Source organism: Rattus norvegicus, chromosome 10 (assembly GCF_036323735.1).
Source record: "Rattus norvegicus strain BN/NHsdMcwi chromosome 10, GRCr8, whole genome shotgun sequence".
Classification (NCBI taxonomy): domain Eukaryota; kingdom Metazoa; phylum Chordata; class Mammalia; order Rodentia; family Muridae; genus Rattus; species Rattus norvegicus.
In genome coordinates, this window is record NC_086028.1 from 5928287 (window position 1) to 5955082 (window position 26796).

The 26796-nt window shown below is 39.8% G+C and overlaps 1 protein-coding gene and 1 long non-coding RNA gene across 7 annotated transcripts in view; one reads left to right on the forward strand and one right to left on the reverse strand.

Moving 5' to 3' along the window:
- Atf7ip2 (activating transcription factor 7 interacting protein 2) overlaps positions 1 to 24558 on the reverse strand; it is a 42947-nt gene extending 18389 nt beyond the window's left edge. For 2 of the 6 annotated variants that reach the window (XR_005489903.2, XM_008767496.4), the window contains exons 1-7: positions 24390 to 24548; positions 16418 to 16605; positions 12858 to 12976; positions 10828 to 10962; positions 9176 to 9274; positions 8764 to 8918; positions 1107 to 1177 (exon numbers count right to left, since the gene is read on the reverse strand). Coding sequence is in view for 5 of the 6 variants with exons in the window: in XM_008767496.4 (XP_008765718.1) it covers positions 1107 to 1177; positions 8764 to 8918; positions 9176 to 9274; positions 10828 to 10962; positions 12858 to 12976; positions 16418 to 16595 (757 nt within the window). In the remaining variant the exon portion in view is untranslated. Of the gene's footprint in view, positions 1 to 1106; positions 1178 to 8763; positions 8919 to 9175; positions 9275 to 10827; positions 10963 to 12857; positions 12977 to 16417; positions 16606 to 24389 lie in introns of all 6 variants that reach the window. The other 4 variants (XM_008767495.4, NM_001017471.1, XM_006245728.5 and 1 more) reach the window with 4 other exon arrangements.
- Positions 24172 to 25279, forward strand: LOC134480748 (uncharacterized). Its single transcript, XR_010055511.1, has 2 exons — positions 24172 to 24586; positions 24737 to 25279. It is a non-coding gene; the product is annotated as an uncharacterized LOC134480748 (long non-coding RNA).
- The last annotated feature ends 1517 nt before the right edge of the window (positions 25280 to 26796 follow it).

Genomic DNA, 26796 nt, shown 5'->3' on the forward strand with positions numbered 1-26796 from the left:
TAACCCTAGCCCCTGGAAAGTGGAAGCAGGAAGATCAGAAATTCAGTGCTTCCTTACCTACAGTTTTTATATCTTGTGAATGAAATGTTACATACACATACATCATGCAGATACATTTTAAGCAGAGTTCTACAAAGGTAACCTATGTCATTTAAAAAGATTTTTAAACAAAAGGACAATCTTTAAAACCAAAAGAAATTTTTAAAAAAAGTTCAAAATTGTTACTAAAGAATAAACTTTCAATCTAAACTAGGCTGTTAAATGATCGACAGACAAATTACACCACCACCAATAAAAGGCAAACAAAGCAGATACGCATACAAGTTGTATAAGCATTAGATGAAGATGTACCATTAGATCAACACAGTAATGAAGCAAGCAAAAGGCTTGAAGCCGATAGATACAAGAATACAAAAGTCAATTTTATTAATGAATCACTGATTTTAATAAGGTATTAAAATCTGTAATCACAGATATAAACTAAAAGATTTGAGTTGACAATTTTATACCTTATTAAAAGATAATGGGGTTGGGCTGGAGCGATAGCTCAGAAGGGCACTGACTGTTCTTCCAGAGCTACTGAGTTCAATTCCCAGCAACCACATGGTGGCTCATAACCACCTATAATGGGATCTGATGCCCTCCTCTGGTGTGTCTGAAGACAGCTACAGTGTACTCACATAAATAAATAAATCTTTAAAAAAAAAAAAAAAAAAAAGGTAATGGGTCTAGAGAGATGGCTTAGAGGTTAAGGGCACTTGCTGCTCTTCCAGAGGATCAGAGTTCAGTTCCTAGCACCCACAAAAGGTGGCTCATAACTGCCCACAACTCCAGCCAGAGGAGTCACTGTCCTTTCTGGCCTCCCAGGCATCCACACACATGAGGTATACACTCAGACAAACACACATACACATAAATAAAAATAAAAATCTTTTAAAAGGCCTGGGGATTTAGCTCAGTGGTAGGGCGCTTGCCTAGAAAGCGCAAGGTCCTGGGTTCAGTCCTCGGCTCCAAAAAAAATTTTAAAAAAATAATAATAAAAAAAATCTTTTAAAAAGCCATTGTTCATTCTTCATTTTTAAGCTTTCTAATTTGATAGGTCGTACCTGTTGGATCTGATGCAATTGGAGTTGTCAAATTAGGATTTTCCACAGAAATCAACATAACATCATCGTTACTAAAAAGATTAAAAAAAAAAAAAGCATGCATTATCAGGCTTAATCTGCAGTTAATGGTCAGAACTCCTCTAATTTCTTATTTAATAATGCTATTTACCAAATTTATTAATTAATTTATCTTTGAGTTCAGGACGACATGTAAGAATCAGTTCTCTCTGTGGAGATCACGTGGATTTCAGGTGATTAATTAGCCTTGGCAATAATTACCTTAACTTGCTGAGTGAGTTGTAGAACCAGCCCTACCTGATTTACCTGAACTACTGTGTGAGGACATAAAATTAAATACTTAACAAAGCTCATGTACTATCAATTCATTTATATGATCTGCAGCACGTGGAGTGCTGGCAAGATGGCTCTACAGGTTAGGGCCCTTGATGTCAAACTTGATGGCCTGAATAAATTCAGTCTCAGCAACCCCTAGAGTAGAAAGAATGAACTAACTCCAATGTGCTTTGTCCTCTGACACCCACAAGTGACATAGCACAGACCCATACCCATATGTTCTTTTGAAGTACAAGAAAATTCAGTAATAGATACATAAAACTTGGTAGGAATACAGTCACAGTACTTACAATATATTAATATACCAGATGCATAAGTATATGAAATATCACTTTAATGCAGAGTTCTGTTCATAAAAATATTTACAACCAAAAAAAATATTAAGACCCATAAAGACACAGACTCTTAAAGGACACATGACTGAGGCTGTGCATTCCATTTATCAGTGGTCCCAGCACTCAGGAGGCTAGACTGAAGAAACAAAAATTACAAGACCATAGCTACCACTACTTTACCACTAATTCTAAGCCTGAAATTCTTGCTACCATTTCAACCCATACTTTTATGACAAAGAATTTTTATTATGAATTTTGTTAAAATATAGTAACTACATTGTTAAAATGCTAGATTAATTTTCCATAACTCGAAAAAAATCTTATGTCATTTTTAGTATTTATATTCAGGATTCACTTTGATTCAAATTTTATATATAAAGAGCTGAGGGCCAGGTGTGGTGGTACAGGAGGCAGAGATAAGTGGATCTCTGAGGTCAAGGCTAGCATAGTCTACAGAGCGAGTTCCAAGATAGTCAGGGCTATGTAGAGAAACTTTGTCTCAAACCAAACCAAACCAAACCAAACCAAACCAAACCAAACCAAACCAACCAACAAACAAATAAACCAAAACCAAAATGAGCTGAAGTTTATAAGTATTATTCATAAATATTATTAATTTTTTTTTGAGCCAGCATGTTATAGAGTCTAACTGGTCTCACTCATTATGTAGCTAAGAATGACACTTTTCCCTTCCAGTTATCCCAAGGAATATTTTTTTTAAAAAAAGAAAATATTTTCTTTATAAATTACCATGACATCTTCCTTACAAATTAAGGGAGTCCATGGGTCACATTAACGTACACATTGATCTACATGCTTCTCCATGCAACCACTGCCTTAATTACTACTGCTCTAGTAGGTCCTGAATGAAGGGAGTCTACCAACCTTGTTTCTGTTTTTGGGCATTATTTATCATTCGGGTCTTTTTATTTCCCTAAGTTTTACTCAGTTTGATAGCATGGATCTTGATATTACATTAAACATAGATGACAATTAGTATCAAGCAACATCGTAACAACGGTCAGCATGCTAAGTCATGAGCGTGACACATTCTATCCTTTATTTGGGTCTCCTATAATTTGGCAATACTTTGTGGTCTAATTAGGGTTTACACATATTTTGGTTTACTAATACAGCAAATAGCAATGTTTCAATTCCAATAGGCTTTTTCAGGCCAGACATGATGGTGCAGCAGATAATTTCAGAGGTCAGCATGGTCTATATAACAAGTTCCAGCCCAAACAGCTATACAGTGAAACCGAGTCTAAAAAAAAAGTTTCCACAAACAAAAAGTACTTCATATTTACCCACACTTGTCTAACTCTGGAAGTCTTTATTATTCTTCATATATCCAAACATTTTCTCCAACCTGCAACTGACCCACATTACTGTGGATTGATCATGGTCTATTGATAAAGAAATAATTTAGCAACCAGGGATAACCACTGCAGTTAAGCAACAGCATCCATGGATTTTACACCGCAATGTTGAGTAAAAGAAATCAAGAGATACATTATTCATGACTGTGATCCCATGTGTACAAAGTCAAGAAACAAGCAAAACCAATCCATGGTGCTGGATCCCACCAGCGGTAGAGTAATGGTGGCAATAGTCAGACTAGTGATTGGTACACGAGGCATACAGTAGGCAGGGCATCACGGATGCTTCCGTCTATGACAGACGAGGTAGCCCTGCTGGCTTGGAGGTGCTGTGCCCTTTCCTCCCTCCATTTCCTCACAGCACTGCAGATGTGTACGTAGTCCTATGCTCAGCAACTCCTAGTATTTCTCAATGGTTTATTTTGTGAAAATTCAATATTTTTGTTACATTTTGCTAGAATTCAATTAATGATATATGTACCTTGGGCCAATGAGATGATCTGAAGGTAAAAGGCACTTGTCATCAGGGCTGATGTATCCTGAGACACACATGAAGAAAGGATAAAACTAACTCCTGAAAGCTGTCCTCTTAGCTTCATACATGTGAGAGCATGCATACTGTCATGGATTGAATAAAAATGATCCCCCAAAACTCGTAAGGAATGGCATTATTGAGGGTATGGCCTTGTTGGAGGAAGTATGTCACTAAGGGCCACCCCTTTTGAGGTTTTAGAAGTTCAAGCCCAGGCCTAGTGGCTTACTCTCTCTGCATGCTGCCTTTCCATACGGGTTTAGAACACTCAGCTATTTCTCCAGCACCAGGTCTACCTGCATGCCACCAAATTTCCCACCATTCATGGATTTTTTTCTTTTCTTTTCTTTTTTTTTTTTTTTAAAGATTTATTTATTTATATATGTGAGTACACTGTCACTGTCTTCAGACACACCAGAAGAGGACATCAGATCTCATTACAGATGGTTGTGAGCCACCATGTGGTCGCTGGGATTTGAACTCAGGACCTCTGGTAGAGCAGTCAGTGCTCTTAACCACTGAGACATCTCTCCAGCCCTTCTTTTCTTTTTTAAGATTTAGCTATTCATTATATATACAGCACTCTGCCTGCATGAATGCCTACATGCCAGAAGAGGGCTCCAGACCTCATTATAGATGATTATGAGTCACCATGAGGTTGCTGGGACTTGAACTCAGGACTTCAGGAAGAGCGGCTAGTGCTCTTAACCTCTGAGCCATCTCTCCAGTCATATTTCCTACCATTATGATAATATATATAGAATTAATAATTTTTCCATGAAATGTTATCATATGGTAGATAAGAACATTGCTTCCAGAGACTAAATCTCTGGATTTTGACTTGCTAATTATTAGTGTGCTTTTGTTTCCCTGTTTATAAAACGTATAAATTGTATAGGGTTGGAGATGTAGCTAAGTGGTAGAGTGTAGTGGGCTTTTGGCCTAATGCTGCTTGAATTTTAATGTTAATTGGGTCCCCAAAATTGTTTGCAGGAGAGAGTCTGCACATAAGCACTGAAGGACAGTGCCCCCAGTTAATTCTGATTAGTAAATAGCCAGTAGCCAATAGCTGAAGAGAAGAGATATAGGTGGGGTTTAGGATTCTCGGGCTTGGGACAGGAAGGAAACCCAAGAGAATGTGGAAGAGAGGAGAGACACCATGCCTGAGAAGAGTGCAGGACAGAGGGGCATGGCCACCATGTGAAGGAGCCACGAGAGCATGGCCCAGTTGTGCAGCCCTTGGGTCCACAGCATCCAAGATAGAACACAGAGTAACTTGGGAGTAACCTCATGGTTAGGCAGTGGCCCACCTACTGAGGTGCTTAAAATATAAAGGATGAATGTGTGTTTCATTTGGGAACTTAAACTACGGGGAATAAACCTATTGCTGGGAATTTTTTTAAAAAAATATTTAATGCAACAGATGGTGTCCAACATGTCTGGCAAGAACACAATTTTGGAAATTCCCAAATGGAACACGCATGCCTTCCCTTTAAAATTAAGAGGCGGGGAATAATTGGGTTTCTCAGCCAAGCCAAGGCAAGCCATGTAGTTTCTCCTTAAGCCAGGCAGGTTTGGAACTAGGGAAGAAGTTCATACTAGTTTGGAATGCATGACTCTTGGTTTGTGGCTTAAAGCTAGGACACATCCAGGCTGACCCAGGGACATGGGCAGCAGGCTAGTGATTCAATGGGACACTCTTCCAGGTTCTGGGCTGCTGTGAGAGCTTAAGTCAGGGATACTAACGGCTCCTGCTGGGAGAAAGGCAGGCTGCAGAGAGCTTGAACAAGATGGAAATGGAGAAGTTGATGGAAAATTAAGTCAAAGTTTCACAAGCAATTCTTGGGAATTCTGGGATAGCTTAGCGTGGCATTCATTCATAAATTATCCTGAAAATAGGTTCATACAGAAAATAGAAGGGAATTTAATTGAAGTCAAATACTTAGGAATGGATGTTAATCCAAGTTATTTAAAGAGAAAGGGGATATAATTATATACTCATAGCTACTAATCTCTTTAGAAGGAAGAAGTAAAGGAAAATGACATTGTTTTAAGAATGGAAGGGATAAATAGTGGTAATTGCTTTAAGTGTTTTTAAAATAAAGAAATTCAGGCCTTTGATTTTAAATGTAGGGAAAAAAAATGCATGGAGATAGAGAGAAACCCTATCTCAACAAATATTAATCTCCATAGAAGGGAGAAATAAAGGAAAATTATACTGTCTTAATTGTTAAAGTTATATAAGAGAAAAGGGATATAATTATATATCTACAGATACTAATCTCCTTAGAAGGGAGGAATAAAGGAAAATTTTATTGTCTTAAGGATAAAAGGGAGAAATAGTGGTAGTTGTTTATACCTGGAAAAACAAAGCCAGGCATTTGATCACAAAGTAGGAAACAAAGGTATAGAGATAGAGGAAAACCCTATCTCAACTGATAATGATAATTGTTTAAAATTGTTTTAATTACTTTGAGTTGTTTTAATTATCAAAATGAAGGTGGTTATAAGTTTCATGGTATTAATGACATTACTAATCCTCTGGGAGAAAGGTCAAAGCAGAGCAGGCCCTAAGAAAAGGGAGGCTACAAAAGTGAACCAAACAATTTTGGGTTACTGGACCAAGGATATGTTATTTTGGGAGAGAGACTCTGTATTGTATTAACAGGAAAGGAGAAAAGGCTTGGCCCACTCTAAAGTAATATGTATCAGATTCGATAGGAGAAGACCCCCTGAAGATCTTCCCTACAGACAGGAAAGAAAAATTCAGGACGACTAAACAGGACAGGTAACATAATTGCTGATCCTTCCACAGGGGAACAATCCTGAAATTGGCTGAGACATAAGAATGTCTCTAGCCAGGGGAACACCCACATAGAAGGGGAGGGAGAGGGATTAGGGGATATTAGCCTGGAAACTGGGAAGGGGAATAACAATAGAAATGTAAATAAGAAATACTCAAGTTGGGGCTGGGGATTTAGCTCAGCGGTAGAACGCTTACCTAGGAAGCACAAGGCCCCCGGGTTCGGTCCCCAGCTCCGAAAAAAAGAACCAAAAAAAAAAAAAAAATACTCAAGTTAATAAAGATGGGGAAAAAAAAAGAATGTCTCTAGCCAAAACTACAGCTAAATTTGCCAATAAATCTTGATGGTTACAAAATACTTAAAATCGATCATGCCATTCTTCACATGGCATGAAAGATTTATTACAATTGGTTATTGATCTAACGGACTCATCAAGACAGCTGTCTTTTACCTGTTCAAACAAGAAAAAATCCCCCCTTAACTTATCTGTGCACCTTGCACATCCCATACAAATATCTTTATAGAACTAAAAACTGGTTGTAAGATTCATATATTGCAGAATGAAACACGATGCAGATCTGACAAGATTCATCCTCAAGGATGCTGAGATGATAGGAACTTGTCACCAGGATTTATTTAATTCTATAAAGAATTTTCAGTATTATTCAAACAGTAAATAGCTAAAAAAAAGTCAAGGTTTAACAGTTCAGATATAAGGAGCCAGCAGAGCATGGCCTAGTTGGGCAGCCCCCTGGGTCCAGAGTAGCCAAGCTAAAACATGGACTTAGTAAGTAATAAAGCGGCTACTGAGCCACCAAAGGCATGTTCAAATATAAAGGCTGAGTGTGAGCCTTTCATTCAGAACCTAAACTATTGAAATGGGTAGCAAACCCACTACCCATTTTTTAATTCAACAGTAGAGCACTTTGGCATATGCTAGGCCCTTGGTTCTACCCCTAGCAAGATGTGAAGAAGGAAAGGGATAGAAGAGAAAGAGAACTGAATTTAAAAATAGTGGTTTTTAAGCTTTATTACTTTATTTTTTTTTCTTTTTTTCTTTATTAACTTGAGTATTTCTTATTTACATTTCAAATGTTGTTCCCCTTCCCGGTTTCTGGGCCAACATACCCCTAACCCCTCCCACTCCCCTTCTCTAGGTTGTTCCCCTCCCTATCCTCCCCCCATTACCACCCTCCCCCCAACAATCACGTTCACTGGGGGTTCAGTCTTGGCAGGACCAAGGGCTTCCCCTTCCACTGGTGCTCTTACTAGGCTATTCATTGCTACCTATGAGGTTGGAGCCCAGGGTCAGTCCATGTATAGTCTTTAGGTAGTGGCTTAGTCCCTGGAAGCTCTGGTTGCTTGGCATTGTTGTACATATGGGGTCTCGAGCCCCTTCAAGCTCTTCCAGTCCTTTCTCTGATTCCTTCAACGGGGGTCCCGTTCTCAGTTCAGTGGTTTTCTGCTGGCATTTGCCTCTGTATTTGCTGTATTCTGGCTGTGTCTCTCACTGCGTGTTTTACCTGCATATATGTATACATACTGTGTATGTCTGATACTTTGAATGCCAGAAGAGGGCGCTGAATCCCCTGAAATTGGAGTTGCAGATGGTTCTAATATACAATGTAGGCAACTGAAAACTGAATTCAGATTCTCTAAAGAACAGTAAATGCTCTTACTGGTAGAACCATATCTCTAGCCCTAAACTTTATCATGTAAGTATATGTGAGTATTCACATATGACACACGTCATGGCGTAAAGATAAAGATCAGATGGCCAACTCTGTAAAATGGAGCTCTTCTTCGGAAACCTTTATGTGGGCTCCAAAAATTGAACTCAAAGCATCAGGCTTTAAGGCAAGTTTGTTTTTACTTACTGGGCCATTTCACTGACCCCTAAATAAGCAGTATTGGGTTTTAGAGATAGGGCTACAAAGAGATGTAGCCCTGGCTGGCTTCAAGCTCACAGAATTCTGCCTGCCTCTATTTCCTGACTGCCTATGCTAAGCAGAAGGTGCTTAGTAATTATAGTGGACTGGCATGAAGTCCAAAATCACAATAAAACATCTCACCCATCACCCAACCAGTTTAAGACCCAAGTGGGATTAAAACAAAACAGAAGCTCAGAGAATCAACTGAATTCCTTCAGAATATTGATGTGAATGTGATGTTTTAAACTATTTTATATTTAATTAATGTAACTATAAACATATATTTAGATAAATAACTATGCATTTTTATAGAAATGCCTACCTTTCAGAAACAAACTCAACACAAGCTGATGGCAAATTAATCTTTCTACTTGCTTTTTCTGAAGAGTTAAAAGGCGTATGGTTCACAGAAGACATTCTTTTACTTTGACTTTTAACTGACCTTTGGGTCACACTCAAATTCACAGAATCTGTAACCTGTTAAATGGATGAGGAAAAAGCAGGTGAGTGGAAGGTAAAATTTCACATGGAAGAGTCTTGAATATATATGTTAAAATATTAAATGGTATGTAATTCAGTGGCTGATGGCAATAAAGTATCACTTCTGTATTTTTTTTCACATTTAAGTTTAAAAAACAAGAAGCCAATATTGTATCCAAGCTTTCTGTCCTTGTTGGACATATATTCACATCTTATAATCCAACAAGTCAAGCAGACTATGTGTTTATACGAACCTTACAAACTGTGTTACTGGGTAATGTGTTTGGTTCCAAACAATTTCCTTGAGATGATAATACGGTTTTGATACGTTTTTGAAGTCTTCTTATTTTTATCTAGAAGAAAGAAAACTAAATGAATACCAAACCAGTGTACCAAATACTACAAAGGAATGAAAACTACTTGAACAAGTCGTCTTGTAAAATGCAGGCACCTACACAAATAAATGAAAAGGTCTTCTTTTACTTCATTACTTTTCATGATTCTAGAAGCTGATGACCCCACCCTCCAGCCCCACCCCAGCAGGGAATGCCCCCCATTCTTCCATCCTCTCAGCTAGCATCTTTACTCTTTAAATGCATTTATTAATTTATTACTTATTTGTAGGTATGGTCTTATGTATTTCATGGTGGCCTTGATAGGGTGGTCCTTATGAAGCCAAAGATGTCTTTGAATTCTAGTTTTCCTGCCTCTATTTCTGGGTAGTAGAGTTATACATCAGTATTCTCTGTTTATGTATGTTGGGGACCAAACTCGGACTTACTACTAGCTGTAAGCACTACGATTTAGCTCTATCAGCAGCCCCAGTGTCATCACTTGCTATCCATGCAGGGATAGTTCCAGGTCCTACAGATACAAAAATCTGCAGATGTTAAGACCATACACATATCCCCCTGTGCACTTTAAATTACCTTTACTTACAGTGTTGAATACAACAGAATGTTACTAGAGTTGTTATACTGTACTGCTCAGGGAGCACTGACCAGACAAAAAGACGGTTTCTGTTCAATACACTTTTTCCCTGTGTATTTCCCGTCTGTCTATAATGGGGTAGGCCTTTACTCTCTGCACTAAGGAGGCAGTGACAGGCAGGTCTCTGTGACTGAGATGTCAGCCTAATCTACACAGTGAATTCTAGGGTAGTGGGGTAGCTGGGCTATGTAATGATACCCCACCACACTAGAAGGAAAATACGTGTGCAGTTAGTAAGTATAGACACAGAATCCAAAATGTAGACAACTGATAAGTGACAATCGGCTACGTAAGATAGTTAAGAACGGAAGGGGCTTGTTCTAAGGGTACATGGTTGTAATTCCAGAATGAAGGGGACTAAAGCAGAAAAATAAGGGTTCAAAGTCATCCTAGACCACATATAGACAGATCAAACCTCAATAAAACAAAAGTGGAAACTCAATTTGTCTGCAATAAAATTGATGTTCGTCAAAAATATCAGACAGTAATCCTAGAAATCTTTTTAAAAAGGCAGAGTTTGAAAGATCTTAAAACAAATTACATAAGTTCTAATAAGGCACATATCAAATGGAAAGAAAATGCTTACATATCACAGATAACCTTCAATGAATACAGAATGCCTAGTAGAACTAAGACTATTTCTCAAACCTTAAATTAAAATGGTTGGTCTTCTTTTATTGCAGTGGTTCTCAAATCTGTGGGTTGCAACATTATAACAGTAAAAAAGTTACAATTATGAAGTAGCAACAAAAGTAACTTTATGGATGGGGGTCACCACAATATGAGGAACTGTACTGAAGGGCGGCAGCATTAGGAAGATTGAGAACTACTGTTTCATTGCCTCCCTCTCCCAATATACAGCATATAACCACATTCTACACATATTAAAAGGGAGAAAATGAAATTAGAAACTTACAAAGAGTTCACCAGCTATTGCTTCATGCTTACTTCTGCACTGGGTCTTCCCAATGCGTTCATTCAATTCATTCAGTTTTTTATCAAATAAATTACAGTTTATCGTGCAGATTTCCTGTCGAATCCAATGTTTAACCTAGAATTTAAATAAAAGCCAAAACACACAAGTTTAAATTTTTAAAACAATTTCATTTCCTACTTTTTATTTTTATGTTTTGTGTGCATGTGCAAGGTTGCAGAGGCCAGAAGAGGGCATCAGATTCCCCTGGAGTAGGAATAACAGAACTGTAAAGTGGCATGCGGGTGCTGGAACTTTCTAGAAGAAAAGCCAGTGTTTTTAACTTCTGAGCCACCTCTCCAGTTCACTCCTACTTTTTTGAGACAAGACTTTTTCACTACACAGACCCAGTCAGGCTGTAGTAGACCAGACTAGCCTCAGCCTCAAAGACACCTGCACCACAGCTTATTGTCTACTGCTTAAGAACTGCCTTACTCTTTCCTGATGTTTTATAATGAAAAACTACTATACCAGTAAGTTTTATAAACATTGATATTAAATTTTACACAGCACATCTAATGTTTAGCACATAAACACGTAAAAAATTAAATTCATCTTCACAATGTTGACTTCATATAGTTCCAGTTGACTACTGTTTCCAATAATATATTAATAACACCAATAACACCCAGGCTCATCAAGACATATCCAGATGCAGCTATTCCATTATATTCCATCATACCACCCCGGCCTTTTGTTGCTTGTTTTTGTCTTGTCTTATTTCTTTGAGGCAGGGTTTCTCTGTATAGCCTAGCTGTCCTGGAAGTCACTTTAGAGACATGTCTGGCCTCAAACTCCAAGAGCTTACCTACCTTTGTCTCTCTTGAGTGCTGAGGATTAAAGGAATGTACCACTGTGCATAGTCTGAAACTATATTTCATTTCACAGTTGATCAGATAGGCCACATAGAAACACATCATTGGGCAAAAATGAAAATAAGAAGTATACTTAACAGTGTTAAAAAGCAGTTTGCCTGGGTTAGTTTGGAAGAGGAGGTGTGTAACTTCAATGTATCAAGACTCCAACAGAGACTACTAGGTTGTCTGCATCTATGAAATAGTGAACAACTGTAAGGCAAGCAATAAAGAGCTATTGCTGCTGATCACAAAAGCCCATGACCAATACGAAACGCTGGGCTGTAAGTAAAGCTTAAAGTTATCCCATGTTTGACTTACACATTTGGCAGCCTATTAATTAAAAACTCCATCTCTTTTTACAAGACCTTTACAGACATGTAATTCAGTAGAATACTTACTTGGTCTAGAAACATTCCTGAATATATTGGTAATCTAAATCATTTAACTCTTATGCTTTTGTCTGAATTATGTCCTAGCTAGTTTTATGTCAACTTGATAGAGCTAACTAGAATCATCTGAGGAGGAAACCACAATTGAGAAAATGCCTCCATGAGATTGGTCTGTAGAAGCCAGTGTGGGATTTTCTTAATTGGTGATTGATGGGGGAGGGCCTGGTCCATTGTGGGTGGTACCATTCCTGGACTAGTGGTTTTAGGTTCTATAAGAGAGCAGGCTGACCAAGCCATCAGAAGCAAGCCAGTAAGTAGCATTCCTCCATGGCCTCTAAATCAGTTCCTGGTCCCTGCTCTGACCACTTTTCCCAGTGACTTACTGTGATACTGAAGTGTAAGTAAAATAAATACTTTCCCCTCATGCTGCTTTTGTTCATGGCGTTTTATCACAAACCAATCACCTAAGACACACTGTTTTACATGAGAGAGAGAGGGGGGGGGAGGGGGAGGGGGAGGGGAAGGGAGGGAGGGGGGGTGAGTATGTATATGTGTATATGTGTAGGTATGTACACATGAAGGAAAAGGCACCAGATCCTCTAGAGCTGGAGTTACAGGTTATGAGCTGATCTCAGGTCTTCTCCTAACTTCTGCTATCTCTCCAGCCCTTTCAACATTTTTTACTAATCATATGTTCCTAAGGCAAATATTTTAAGTCAAACATTACCTGTTCTAGCAGTGCTGTATGCCTTTCCAGAGCCTCACAAGCATTTTCATTAATTTGCTCTGAAGTTTTCATGACCTTAACATTTTCTTTGTTTTCTGAAAACATCTTCTGATTATGGCCTTGGAGAGAGAGAAAGATTATAGATAAAAATATTCCTTCCGAAGAAGGAGGAGTCAAATGGAAAAACTAAAATGTTTCAACAGCAGTACTTAAAATTTTTTAAAATTATACTTTAGCCGGGCATTGTGGTACATGACTTCAATCCCAGCATTCAAGAGGTAGAGGCAGGTAGATCCCTGTGGGTTCATGGCCAGACAGTGCTACCATAATGAGACTCTACCTTTAAAAAAAAAAAAAAAAAAAAAAAAAAAACGGCTTAAAAAGTTTTCCATAAAAATGTTCTTTAACAAAGAAATCTTTGATAGGATTCTGGTCACACAGTTCAAATTACATTTGAGAGATAGTAAGAGGATCAAGAATCAAGGCCAGACTGAGCTATATGAAGCCTTGTTTCACCAAACAAAACACATGAGAAAAAAAGGAACCCTGCCAAATACATAATCAAAATATTAAAAACCAAATTAAAACCCCAAAACAAAACCCTAAAGGAACTGTGTAATTTAAACCTGTCTATATATGGGCACTTAAGGAATCCATTACTTTGATGAAGTTATTCAGGAAATTTAAATTATCTTGTTAAAAATAATTATTCTGTACTCTAAACATAAACAAAACACTCTATATAGTGTGTGCATGTGTACATCGTACATAATACATGTTTGTGAACATGCAATCACATTAAGTGCAAAGGTCACATCTTTGTGAAGTCACCTCTCCTTCCACCTTTTCGTGAGTTCCTGGAACCCACAACTCAGGTCACAAGGCTTTGAATGTGCACTTTTATCTGCTTATCCACCTTGCTGGCCCTAATCAGAATTTTAATCAATTAACGTAAGTATTCTACTTCTAATAAAATTTATTTTGGTATTTTGTAACTCCAGAACTTCCTTTTTAATTCCTTGGTTTCTCTCCTGGTAGCTCTTTGTAGCTGGGCACATACACAGACACATATGAATTAACTGTGTCTAATATCTCTTATTCGGCATATGATCTGTAAATCAATTCTATGGAAAGAAACAGATTCATCAACAACTTAATGTACCTGTTCTCTAGGGGACTTACAAAGCTCCCAAGAAGCTATTGGCAGTTAATGTTTGCAGAAAGAGGGGAAAACACTTGATTTAGTAGTATATCCACTAGTAATATACCCATGCTACTGTAAGCAACAGTAATTAAGCTCATTAGATCACAACAGACACCTATGAAGGTATAAGAGATTATTTAGTTTCAATCCTCTTCCTCTTTTGCTGTGTTAGAAATCAAGGTCAGGGTAGATAAGAGATCTACCATTAAACTATCTTCTCAGTCTGAAGAGGAAGGGAATCATCAAAAAGAGAAATAAAGAAGGTAGTAAGGTTGTGAGCAAATATGATCAAAATACTTTATGTATAAAAATGTCATAGTGAAACCTGTTATGCACAATAACTTAATAAAAACCTATGATCTAATAAACAAAGCCTTAAAATAACAAGAAACACAGTTAAAATGAACCACCTGACATAGACTACCTTTTTTTTTTTTTTTTTCCTGAAGTTGAGGACTGAACCCAGGGCCTTGCACTTGCTAGGCAAGCGCTCTACCACTGAGCTAAATCCCCAACCCCTAGACTACCTTTTGAGATTATACTTTCACGGAAAAAGTGATTAAACCTTTTTTGAAGGGGTAACATTTCACTTTCCTTTAGATATAGTGGATATTATTTAACTGAATCAAGTTTGCCTAAATCATAATTTAACTTGATGTGTAAACAGACTATGACTGACTTTTGGGGAGAGAGGGTGCTGACTGTATGTATCATCAGTGAATCATGTGTGTGCCTGAAAAGCACCTGAACGGGCATTAGACTCCCTGGCATTAGAGTTACAAATGGTTGTAAGCCATCCTCAGAGTGCTCGAATCACACCTGCATCCTCCACAAGAGCAGCCGTGCTTTCATCACGAAGTCAGGTCTCTAGCTTGTGCAACCTACTTACATGGAAATAAGCTGTTTCAAAACTCAGAGGTGACTGAACGATTATACAGCAGAGACACACTGACCGACCAGGCTGCCCTCCTCTGTATCTCTCCCACTTCTTTTTCTTCGGCTTTAATTTTAACCTGCCCACACGATAGGAAGGTTTGTTGTCGTTTCATGTGGCCCTATCTGGCCTTGAATTTGCTATGTAGCAGAGGATGACCTTAAACTTCTGATCCTTCTGTCTCTACCTCCTTAGTGCTCTGGATTACAGGCATGTGCCGCAATGCTCAATTTGTGGTGCTGGGACTGAATCCAGAGTTTCATATCCAATAAGCAAGCACCGTATCAACTGAGCTACACACAACCCCAGACTCCGAAGAGCTCTTTTCAACAGCATTTGGTCCTGCCTGCTGTCCACTCTAGCATTGGGAATAAAGCTAATAATTACAGTGACTAGCTATAACTTTCTCCTTTAGCATCAATATCTTTTCATATCAGAATCAAGAACAGTTCACAGGCAAAACAGTGTGAAAACAGCCATCATTTAGCTTTTGTCCTATCTATAGTCCCTTTTTTTTTTGTATGTTTGAGACTTTAAAATCCCCTTAAGGAAAGTGACTATTTGAATTTCTCCAAAAGACACAGAGGCACACACTTACTGTTGCTCCTATCAAGGCCAAGTCATAACTGCCACTGAGTATGCATATTTTACAATTTAAACACCAGTGACAGCTTCCACTATACTCTTCAGTTTTCAAACTGGCACCAGCACAATTACTAGAGCAGACTGAATTCTTCAAGTTAGGTGCTTTCTCAAGAGTCTGAACTTAAAACATAACTTTTATTTTTATCATGAGATTCTGAAGTAGCATTCACTTCTAAACTGGAAACCATTTTGTTGATTTTCTTGTTATCCAAAGTATTCTGAGTTACAGTACTCAATTTAACAGATGGTCACCAACTTTTTAGTGTAAAATTTTATTTCTCTTCATGTCCAGAAAAAGATCTTGATACATTCAACTCCTGGTTAAAATGAGTTTCAGAGGCTGGAGATAAGGCTCAGAGGCTAAGAGCATTGACTGCTCTTCCAGAGGTCCTGAGTTCAAATCTCAGCAACCACATGATGGCCCACAACTATCTGTAATGAGATCTGATGCCCTCTTCTGGTGTGTCTGAAGACAGGTACACTGTACTCACATATAATAAATAAATAAATAAATAAATCTTAAAAAAATAAAATGAGTTTCAGATGTGTTCTGCAACTCTGCTGCCTCTTGTGTGGAGTATTTGCTGGAGGAGTCAATAGTTGTCCTTGGCTTTGTGTAAGGACACACAACCTGTTCGTCAGTGTTTCCTGATTGTTTCTGAAACAACTTCTCCTGTTTTAATTAAATTATGGGAAAATGTTATACTTTTCTGTGAAAATATTGAATTATCAAAGAGTAAAGTGAGGAATCGACATGTTCAGAAGGAGTACACTTACTAGCTATAAACCCAGTACCTAAACTCTGGTTACCATTTGGAATATTAGTCACAACTGTTGTTTTTGGAGCTTCAACATTCTTTGACTGGTTCAGGATCTCCATCTGCTTCCGGCAACTTGTAGGCATTGTCTTCTTGGCCTTTAAAACCTTCCGTCTTTTTCTGTCTGGACTTTCCATATTTCATATCCTAGAATTTAAGGTATATATAATATACTTTGTCTCAAAAACAAAAACACAAAACAAGATTTAAATGCATTTTCCCAGTGAAATAATTATAATATTAATACTGAGACTATCTCTCCATATTTATTTCTATTTGAAAGTTATAGTCTAGACAAAAATAATTAGATCTAAGATTTTAAATAGGTCATACTATGACGAAGACAGTGTTACCAAGAGGACAGGAACAAAACCAGAAAAAAAAAAACCTCACATACAATCATTTGACTTGTTTCAGAAGTGTCATCTGGACAAAGGACAAAAGGAGTAATATTATTAAGGGGAAAAAACCTACTTTACGAGCACTGACTGTTCTTCCCGAGGTCCTGAGTTCAATTCCCAGCAACCATATGGTGGTTCACAACCATCTGTAATGGGATCTGATGCCCTCTTCTGGTGTCTCTGAAGAGTGACAGTGTATTCACTACATAAATTTTTTTTAAAAAAAAAAGTGTGTCCATATATTCACTAAAAATCAAGTATATGGAGTAAGCTGATAAAGAAGAAAGTAGGAAACAGTGTACCTGTCTAACCTAGCTCCCCAGTAGGTAAGAACAGGTTGACATGGTGATACCAGACTTGTGGGACAGCGGACTGTGCCAGGAAAGTTGGTAATGTTGAACAGGTTCAGAGTCCCCAGCACCCAGCCACCTACCTGAGACAGTAGGCAGAGCTTCTTGCTACCTACCAATTCTTGGCCTGTAACAAGTGCCAAACTTCCCACATAGGCTATGTTCTTTATGAACTCTAATAAGAGTTCTCTATGCTAATGAGATATCTAGAAGCCCTGAGGGTTTAGCCAATAAGCTTCCCTTCCCGGACATTCTTCCGGTAAAAGGTATTTAATCTCTGGTCCATAACTCTGAGGAGGTGGTATGTACCCATTTTCCACAATGAACAATCAATAAACAGGTTGGAACTAAGGACTGTCTCTTTCATAAAGAACTACCATGGACAGCAGGGAGAAGGCTTTGGTCTACAGAGCCAAGCTGTCTAAGCCTCCCACAGAAGGCCCCTCTGCACTTGTAGACAACTGCTGCTAAGCTAAGGGAAATTGCAAATGAGCTAAGCCAGAGTCCCAATACCCCTAGCCCAGCTTGTCCTTGTCTAAGGGCCTAATTCCATTTCCAGATCTCCTAGACCTTGCTGTGTCTGGATGGCCAGGAGTTTGGGAGCCCCTGGCCCAGGCTCCTCATCACCGGCCCAGGCACCCCCCCACCTCCTGACTCCTCTATGTGATTTTTCAGTGGCAACTGGATTTCCTGGAGTAAGGAAACCTCAGCTTAGGTCTCCCACATCTTAGGCTGTGTTTTCCCTCTCCGAGTGGTCTATCAGCGCTTCTCTAAAGCCCAACACCCTACCTCTGCTGCGCAGGGTAAATGTAGCCTAGTGTCTCTGCAATTTCAGCTGCCCAGTGGTGTTTCCACACTCTAGCGGCAGAATGAGACATGGAAACACACAGACTAACAGGCATCTTAGCTACAGGAGAAACTAACAGGTTACACTGGCTGAAAGAATTTTGGGATCTTCCTATCTCCTTTCTCTAGTACTGGGGTTACAAACATGAACCACCAGCAAAAATACTGATATGGTAGTTTGAATAAGAATGGCTCCCATAGGCTCACATTTGAATACCTGGTCCCCAGTTGACAGAAAGTTTTGGATAGATTGAGTAGCCTTATTGGAGGAGGAATACCACTGGAAGTGGGCTTTGAGGTTTCAAAAATCCAAGACATTCCAAGTCCTCTTCCAGTGTAATGTCTGCTTGCATGCTCCCATGCTCTCCAGTGATCATCAACTCAAACCTCTGTAACTATAGCTCCAAATAAACACATATTTTATAAATTGCCTTGATTATGGTGTCTTATCATAGCAATAGAAAACTAAGAAAAGTTACCAGGAGTGGGGTATTGATGACACAGGCCTGATCATGCTGTTCTTTGGAGGACTTTGGACAAAGAACTCAAGGGGCTTAATAGACTATTCTAGTAGGAACTTGGAAGATAGTAGTGCTGAGAGCAATGTGGACTACTGGAGGTTCATATGAGGTTTCTGAGGGGAACAAATTAGCAACTGGGCCAGAAACTATGCTTATGATACTTTGGCAAAGAATGTAGCTGCTTTTTGTCCATATCCTAAGAATCTTCCTGAGGCCAAATTAAAAAGCTATGGACTAGTTTCCTTGGCAGAGGAAATTTCAAGACAGTCTAATAATAACAACTATTGAGTGGTTATTTGTCATCATTCTTAGGCAGGTTTACAATGAAAAGGCACAAGACAGGCAAGAAGAAATTTAAAAGTGTACTGTTTGAATAAAAAAGGAAATACAAAATGTACCCCATGAATCAAAAAGAGTGGGGTTGGGGATTTAGCTCAGTGGTAGAGCGCTTGCCTAGCAAGCGCAAGGCCCTGGGTTCAGTCCCCAGCTCCGAAAAAAAAAAGAACCAAAACAAAAAAAAAGAGTGCCAGGGAATTCAATTTTGGAGCCAAGATTTATGCTGAAAGAGATTAAGACCTGCTGTGAAAGGAATAAGGGGAGTGTGCCCTCTTTCCGGACAAGACCCTATACAGCTAATCCTGCAACTTGTAAAAGAAACAGTCCTGATTCGGGGGTGGGGGGGGGCGTTGTTCCTAAAAGAAACAACAAACCAAATATTATGTACAGTAATGGAGCAATGATTCATCTCAAGCAGGCAGCTGAACTTGGTAGTTCTGGCCATGGGATTCTGTATTTAGAATCATGAAGGAAACAGGAGATAGGGGTAGAGGGTGGGAATCTTCCTCTGCTGCTAAGGAGAATCACTGAGGTCAGACATTTGGCAAAGGAGTCCCTACATGGAGGCCTTAAGGGGCCATTTCCTGCAGCTATGAAAGAAAACTCTGAATTGCACTGAGACTCCAGGATATTAAGGTGCTAAAGCCATGAGCTATCTGCCAAGGAAAGCTTCACAAAAGGAGTAGAACCTGCTCAACAGAGAGAAGTGTGTATGTAACTGAGACACCTTGCAAATAAATATCAAACACCAAACTGACCTAAAGTCTACATAATCTACTGACCTCATATACAACCATTCCCCTTATTTAAAAAAAAGAAAAAGATAAAGTGAACAATGCAATAATTTGACTTGGGTCCTTCCTAACTCAATCTTATCTATTGTTAGAGCCCTATGCAAGTTTTCTTTTTTCAGTCAGTTTTAATAATTTTTGTCTCTTTGGGAATTTTTCTGTTTCATATAACAGCACAGCATACAACTGTAGCTATTTCTTTGGAATATTTTTAAATTTTTTTTTTACTTTTACATATATGAGTGTTTTGCCAAATCTTTAGTGGCCTCCGTATTCTTTGGTGTCACAATCTGAGGAAATACTTTCACAGTAGGTTGTTTTCAAGCATGGAGCCTCTTCAACAGCATTCAAATTAAACTCTCTCCATTTAAACGCAATTTGTAAGGCATGTTGGAGTGGCCTTTGATGATTTAGCCATCTTTGAGTCATTTCTATAAGTAACCCTGAACCCATATTCCTGTAAGTAACCCCAATAAAACTCAGTGGTTCACCAAATTGGACCTTGGTGGTATTCATATTTTGGTCTGTGATGGGTTCCCTACCTGTGTTGAGTAGGCCTGAGTGTTTTGTCTCCCCAGGAAAGCTTTTGACATATATTATGTGGTAAATGTACATATATGGCCCAATGAAATTAATTTATTTAACTGTGCTATTCATGAACTTCTAGCTATCAATAAAGTAAAATGCCAAGATTCTAGATTTCTGTACCTATTTTAAATTTTATATTACAATTTAAATATTTTTATGTGTGTATCTGAGTATATATATATATATATATATATATATATATATATATATATATGTATACTGTAAGGTCAGAAAGCTGTGTGACTTGGGGAGTCAGTTGGGAGCAAGAGTGAGGTCAAGACATCCAAACCCTGAAAATCTAATCCTGAGATTGGCAGAAATAGGACTGTTTCCTCCTTGCTCTGGGCCTGCATATCCCACCACATGTAAGTCTTACAACCCCACCTCTGCCACCCTTGAGGTAGTCCTGTAGCATAATTGCCAAATTACAAGTTAAACTTTCTCTCTCCCTATAAGGACATGACCATCCAGCAAGCATCCAGAATTACTCTTCATGCAAATGAAGCATTCCCAGCATTTCAGTCCCAGCCAATGATGTACACTCACCCTCAAGACGCCTACCCAATCCCAAGGTTTATATTGCCCTTATAGAGTAACACTGACAATCTGCTCTAACCTTCTGGCTCCTTCTTAGTCTCTGGCTCATTCTGTCTTCACCTATGTCTAACTTGTTCTTTCTTCAACCTGCTTCTGTAAAACTATCCTGGTAAAATTACCTCTTTTCTCTTTCTTTTTTTCTTGGTTTTTCTTATCAGAGTTGACCATATTCTGTCTCTGACTCATTCTGTCAAATCTTTCTCTGACTCATCACTATGTCTGCCACTCAATTAGACATCACTTTCAAACCTCGGCTGCTTCCTTCTACAAACTAAGTTTACCTTTATTGTTAGGGATTAAGAGTGTATACTAGGGGCTGGGGATTTAGCTCAGTGGTTAGAGTGCTTACCTAGGAAGCGCAAGGCCCTGGGTTCGGTCCCCAGCTCCGAAAAAAAAGAACCAAAAAAAAAAAAAAAAAAAAAAAGAGTGTATACTAAAAACTTGTATGTACTTCAGTCAGAGAGAGTAAAGGTGTGTGCTAAGGACTGAGCCACAGCACAACCAGAAATATTTTTTTTTCCAGTAAATAACACAATCTCAGGGTTCACATCGTGATCTAAAATCCTGCAATACAGAATGGCCTTGAATTCAGAGATCTGACATCCTCTACTTCCTAGGTGCTATGATTAAAGATAAATGTTATTACATCTGGTCAATAAATCTGGAATTTAAAGCACATCACAATTTTTCAGTTTCAATTTCAGCTCTATCTCTTCATTTTTCGTCCAGTTGGCCCTGTAGGTTTCACATCCATATCTTTCCTAATAAAGAGTTTGGGGTATATATAAGACTGTACCTCCAAAGAAAAGCTGATTTGCAATCACACTACTCAGGAAACAGAGGCAGGAGAGTAGCTACTTCTGAGTAGCATGGAGGAACTCAATTTGTTTTGTTCCTGTACCTTCTATTTTTGAGACAAGACTTCATGTATGCCAGACTACCCTAGAACTTGCAGCAGACCTGCTACAACTCCCTATTAAGCCCTGGTTTTACAGCATGAATCACCACTTATGGGGCATTGGGGTTTGGTTGTTTTCTTTTCTTTTTAAGACAGGGTCTCATTATGTATCCCCAGCTGGCCTGGAACTTGATATGTAGACTAGGCCTGTTAGGAACTCAAAGAGATCTGCCTGTATCTCCCAAGTGCTAGAATTAACAACAAAGGGCTCCCAATTAAATTTTTTTCTACCTTTGTATGATTAGAGCAAAAAGAAATGGAGTACTAGAACAGCAACTTTTACCATGGCTGTATCAATTTATCACAACAGTACTAAAGACAGTGCTGCCTCAGAGGTACATTAATGGATACTACATTTAGAAGTGAGTGCTCTATTCAGCTGGTGACTAGATTTAGAACCACAAACCTTACTCACACCTATAATTACACACAGTCAAAACTTAAAATCGTATCTAATCATCCTCCCCCCTCAAATTTGGTGGGAGTGTTTGTATATTGGGGATCGAATTCAGTTTCATTTATGCTAGGCTTCTACCCTACCACTAAGCTATGTCCTCAGCTTTTTCTATTGAGACAAGTCCTCACTATGATGCCCAAGTTGACCTTGAACAAACTCTGTAGTGTTCAGGTAGGTCTTTCAATTATGATCCTACCAGTTTACCCTGAAGTGGCTGGATAAAAACTCCTTAGCTCCTAAAAACTCATGGTTTTCTCTTTAGATACTGCATAAGTACAGAACGGCTTAACTATACTTATAAAGATGAGAAAAAACGATCCAATTTTTTTTTATGTGTGTTATAGGATAGGTCCTGGTTTATTTCTCAGAAAGTAAAAGACCTTGCCATGCAAGCCTGATCCCTAGAATTTAGAAGCAGCAAACCCAAAAGTCTCCCTCTGATCTCCACACATGAGGAGGGACATATATATGCCCACACAAACACAGTATTTTCGTTATTATCAGAGAACTACAGTATAGATGCATGCAGAGATGAAGGGGCTATTAACTTTACCAAATCTAAAACATTCGCAAGGAAATATAATGGAATTGAAGACTGACATCAAGTACAGGGTAAATAAAGTAAGCCAAAATATCCAAGAGTTACCTAAAGTGCATTAGTTGTTAAATATATTTTAAAAATGCACTGCTTACATATTTCTGCTGAGGTAGGAGTTAATCTTTGAATATAGCTATCTAGATCTGTACTGTTCGGGAGACAAACTTAAGGTTAGATTCATCTTTTTAAAAAAATATTGAGCGATGAAAAAAGATAAAAGGCAACAGTCACAAGACTTAAATTCAATGCATGCAATTAATCTTCCAGCTCATTGCTTTTCACGTTTGATTGATTGATTGCCTCTGCTTTCCAAGTGCTGGGATTTTAAATTGTGTCTGATGGAAGTCAGTTTTTTAAGCAGAGACTTTTGTTGTTTCCTTGGTTGAGACACATTCTTTAACTTGTTTGCCAAAATTGGAAAAAGATAAGACGAATAAGAAATTGCTTTTTTCCCCCCCTGTTTTTAGACACCTTAAAAATCAACCTCTACCTGAAAGGAGTTCAGCATCAATTCCCTATGTCCCATTATAGTGGGCTACAGAACTATAGTTATAGCACCTAGTGAATGTACTAATAAAAACAAAAACTTTGCTAGAAATATACTGGGTAAACTGGTTAGTGGTGTTTGCTGCATGCTCTCCCAGGAACTACAGGTGAACTGATGAGGTGCAGCCCATTCCCATTGTCTGTGTCAGGTGGGCAGGTACAGTGATGGGGTCACTGTAGACCAGCCATAAATTTCTATACCATGTGTCTATGACCATAACGCTATGCGAACTGCCTGACAGCATGACTGCTGTCTGTCCGCTTCTGTAAACGATGCTTGCTTGCTCCCTGCCAACGCCCATAGCTGCCTTTCTGAGCTCCTTTTTGCCTTTAAAACCTTAAAACAAACTGATGGTCTGGTTGCTCCTCCGCTCCTCTTCCTGGGGTAGTCCTAGGGGTGGTGAATAAAAGTTCCACAAAATGGGACTAATTCAGACTTGATGAGGTGGGGGCGGCGTGTCTTTCATCAGGTACTCCAGAAGGCCACCTACCAAGCTCCGGGAGCCAGTCTTTATTAGCAAACTGGTCCAAACGTTCTACTCTCCCTCTGTCTGTCTGCCTAACACAACTCAGGACCGTAAGCTGCATTTTTTTTCCCCCAGAGCAAAACGACCCCATCACGGTACCTGCTCACCTGACACAGACAAAGGGAATGGGCTGCACCTCATCAGTTCACCTGTAGTACCTGGGAGAGCACGCGCAAAAAGCACTAGCCAGTTCCCCACCCCCACCCGCATCCTCTGCCTCAGGATGAGGCCCGCCTACGCTTCCGGCTTCCCCGCCCCCGGCTACCTCTGCGCTCCACAAGGCCAGTACCCTCCAGGTCCGGCTGGGCACCTGGGTGCACACCTCAACCGGTCTCCGCGGGCCGAGCGCCGCCAAGAAGCCGGCCGCTACGCCAACTGCCTCTGAGCCATCCTGGGCCGGCCGCCCCCAACGTACCTAGAGCGCCGCCGGTCCTCAGAAGCCCTCAGCGAGAGCTGAGACCCCAGACAAAATGACCCCCGGTTGGGCCGGAGATAGACTAAATCTCCCTCCCTCCGCCCTCGGGCCGCCTGCCAGCCAATGACAGCGCGAATATAAGAGAGCCCAGCCAATCACAGCGGTGCTGGGCGGGGAGCAGCGCGGCTGAGGGAAAGGTAAACTGACTGAAGGAGCGCCTCCTTCGCCTGACCGGAGCTTCTGGCAGCGCACTCAGCGGGGCCTGTGAGGCAAGCGGGCGAGGGAAGCGTGGCGCGAAGATTTCAATGGTGTTTGGGAAATTATTACTAATGAAACCTTTTCCACAGAAACAAGCCTCGGAGGAAAAGGGTTGTGGATTCCAACTGTGACAATTCCGCTGGCTTGGAACCCCGGGATGGCGATTGGCCAGTGACCTGTGAATTCCAGGTACCACAGGGGACTCAAGACTGCTGCTTCAGGGAGCCTTCACTGACATTCTGTGGAGCCTTTATATCCATAGCTCAGTTCAGAGAAGGAACTAAGGAACCATAAAGAACACTGTTTCTCATCAGAGCCAGATGTTCAGTGGAGACAGAAAGTTTCATAGCCAAATTGGGGCTGTTTGCAAAATGTCCTTGACTGGCTAAGCTGCATTGCTGAGGTGCGGGAGGAATCAGTTTACCTGGTGTGACAGTATTCTTTCACACACAACCCAACGCAGGACATATGGGAAAGTCCATTATTTACATGCTATGCCTAGATGGTCCACTTCCTTAATCTCAGCAAGTGGGAGGCAGGGAATGGCTGATCTGGGAAGGTTGCAGGCCACTCTAGGTGAACTCCAGGCCCACAAATCTCAAAATAAATGAATAAAAATGTCATTACCCTTGTGGTTTGCTCTGGAGTTATCTGTATTTTGATGCTAATTCCACTGCCTCAAGGACTTTTGCCTAGTCACATACTCAGGACTCACATGACTTCACCAGAAACTTCTCCCCATTTAATTGTAAAATACAGGTGAGGGCAGGTACAGGATTGGAGGAGGCCTGTCATTGGATGAAAAGGAAGGATGGACGATGGCCGGGAGAAAAGTTTGAAGGAAGAGGAGGCGACTGGAAGGGAAAGAGGGAGAGACAGAAGGGACAGGGAGAGTAGCCCATAGACAACATGGAAGGTGATGTTAAGATTCTACTCTGTGTATTTGATGTTCTTAAAGGGATGGATGTGTACTGGGCTTTGTATGTTTAGGTGGGCAATTATATCTTATCAATTGGGTCAAAGGTTATTGTGTTGTATGTTCTTTCATGTGTAGATTTAAGTGTAAGGGAGTGTGGGGCGGCTGGTCTGGATCACCACGGAGTTGAGATGTGTGTTTCTGGCATGGAAACCTGCCTTGGGAACTAGATAGGTAGAGAGAGAGAGAGAGAGAGAGAGAGAGAGAGAGAGAGAGAGAGAGAGAGAGAGAGAGAGGCCTTCAGCAGTGTGATATGGGATGGAGCAAAGTGGGTGAGACACTTTGCTGACTGAGAATTAAGATATCCAGCAGATATCTTGGGGCACCACAGTGTCCGACCTAGTGGGGGATAAAACACAGCATTTTAATTTTTTTAAATTATTTTTACAACACACATTGCAGTGACATATGTCCTTGTGATGGTTTGTATATGCTCAGTGCATAGAGTGGCACTGTTAGATGTGGCCCTGTTGGAGTAGGAGTGTCACTGTGGGTGTAGGCTTTAAGTTCCTCCTCCTAGCTGCCTGGAAGCCAGTATTCTGCTAGCAGCCTTCAGATGAAGATGTAGAACTCTCCCAGCTCTGCCTGCACCATGCCTGCCTGAATGTTGCCATGCTCCTGCTTTGAGAATAATGGACTGAACCTCCGAAACTGTAAGCCAGCCCCAGTTAAATGTTGTCCTTTATAAGAGTTGCCTTGGTCATGGTGTCTGTTCACACCAGTAAAACTCTTAAGACAGAAGTTGGTACTAGGGACTTCAGTATTGCTGTGATAAGCCTGACCATGCTTTTGTTTGGAAGAATGTGGATTTGGGGATTTTGGAGTTAGAAAGCAGTGGAATGCTTTAAGTGGGGCTTAATGGTCTATCCTAGTAGGAATATAGAAGACTTTGTTGCAGAGATTGATTTGAACTTTGCAGACCTGGCCCAAGAGGGTTCAGTTGAGAATTTCAGTATGTGGCCTAGAGACTGTTTATGTGGAATTTTGGTGAAGAATGTGTCTGCTTTTTGCCCTTGTATGAAGAATCTAGCTGAGGCTAAGATAAGAGATTTATACTAATTACACTGACAAAGGAAGTCTCAAAAAAAAAAAAAAGGCTTAGCAGAGACTTTGTTCTCTGGTTAAGTCTCATGAAGAACATTTTGAATAAGCATAGCAAGCTTAGAAAGGAAA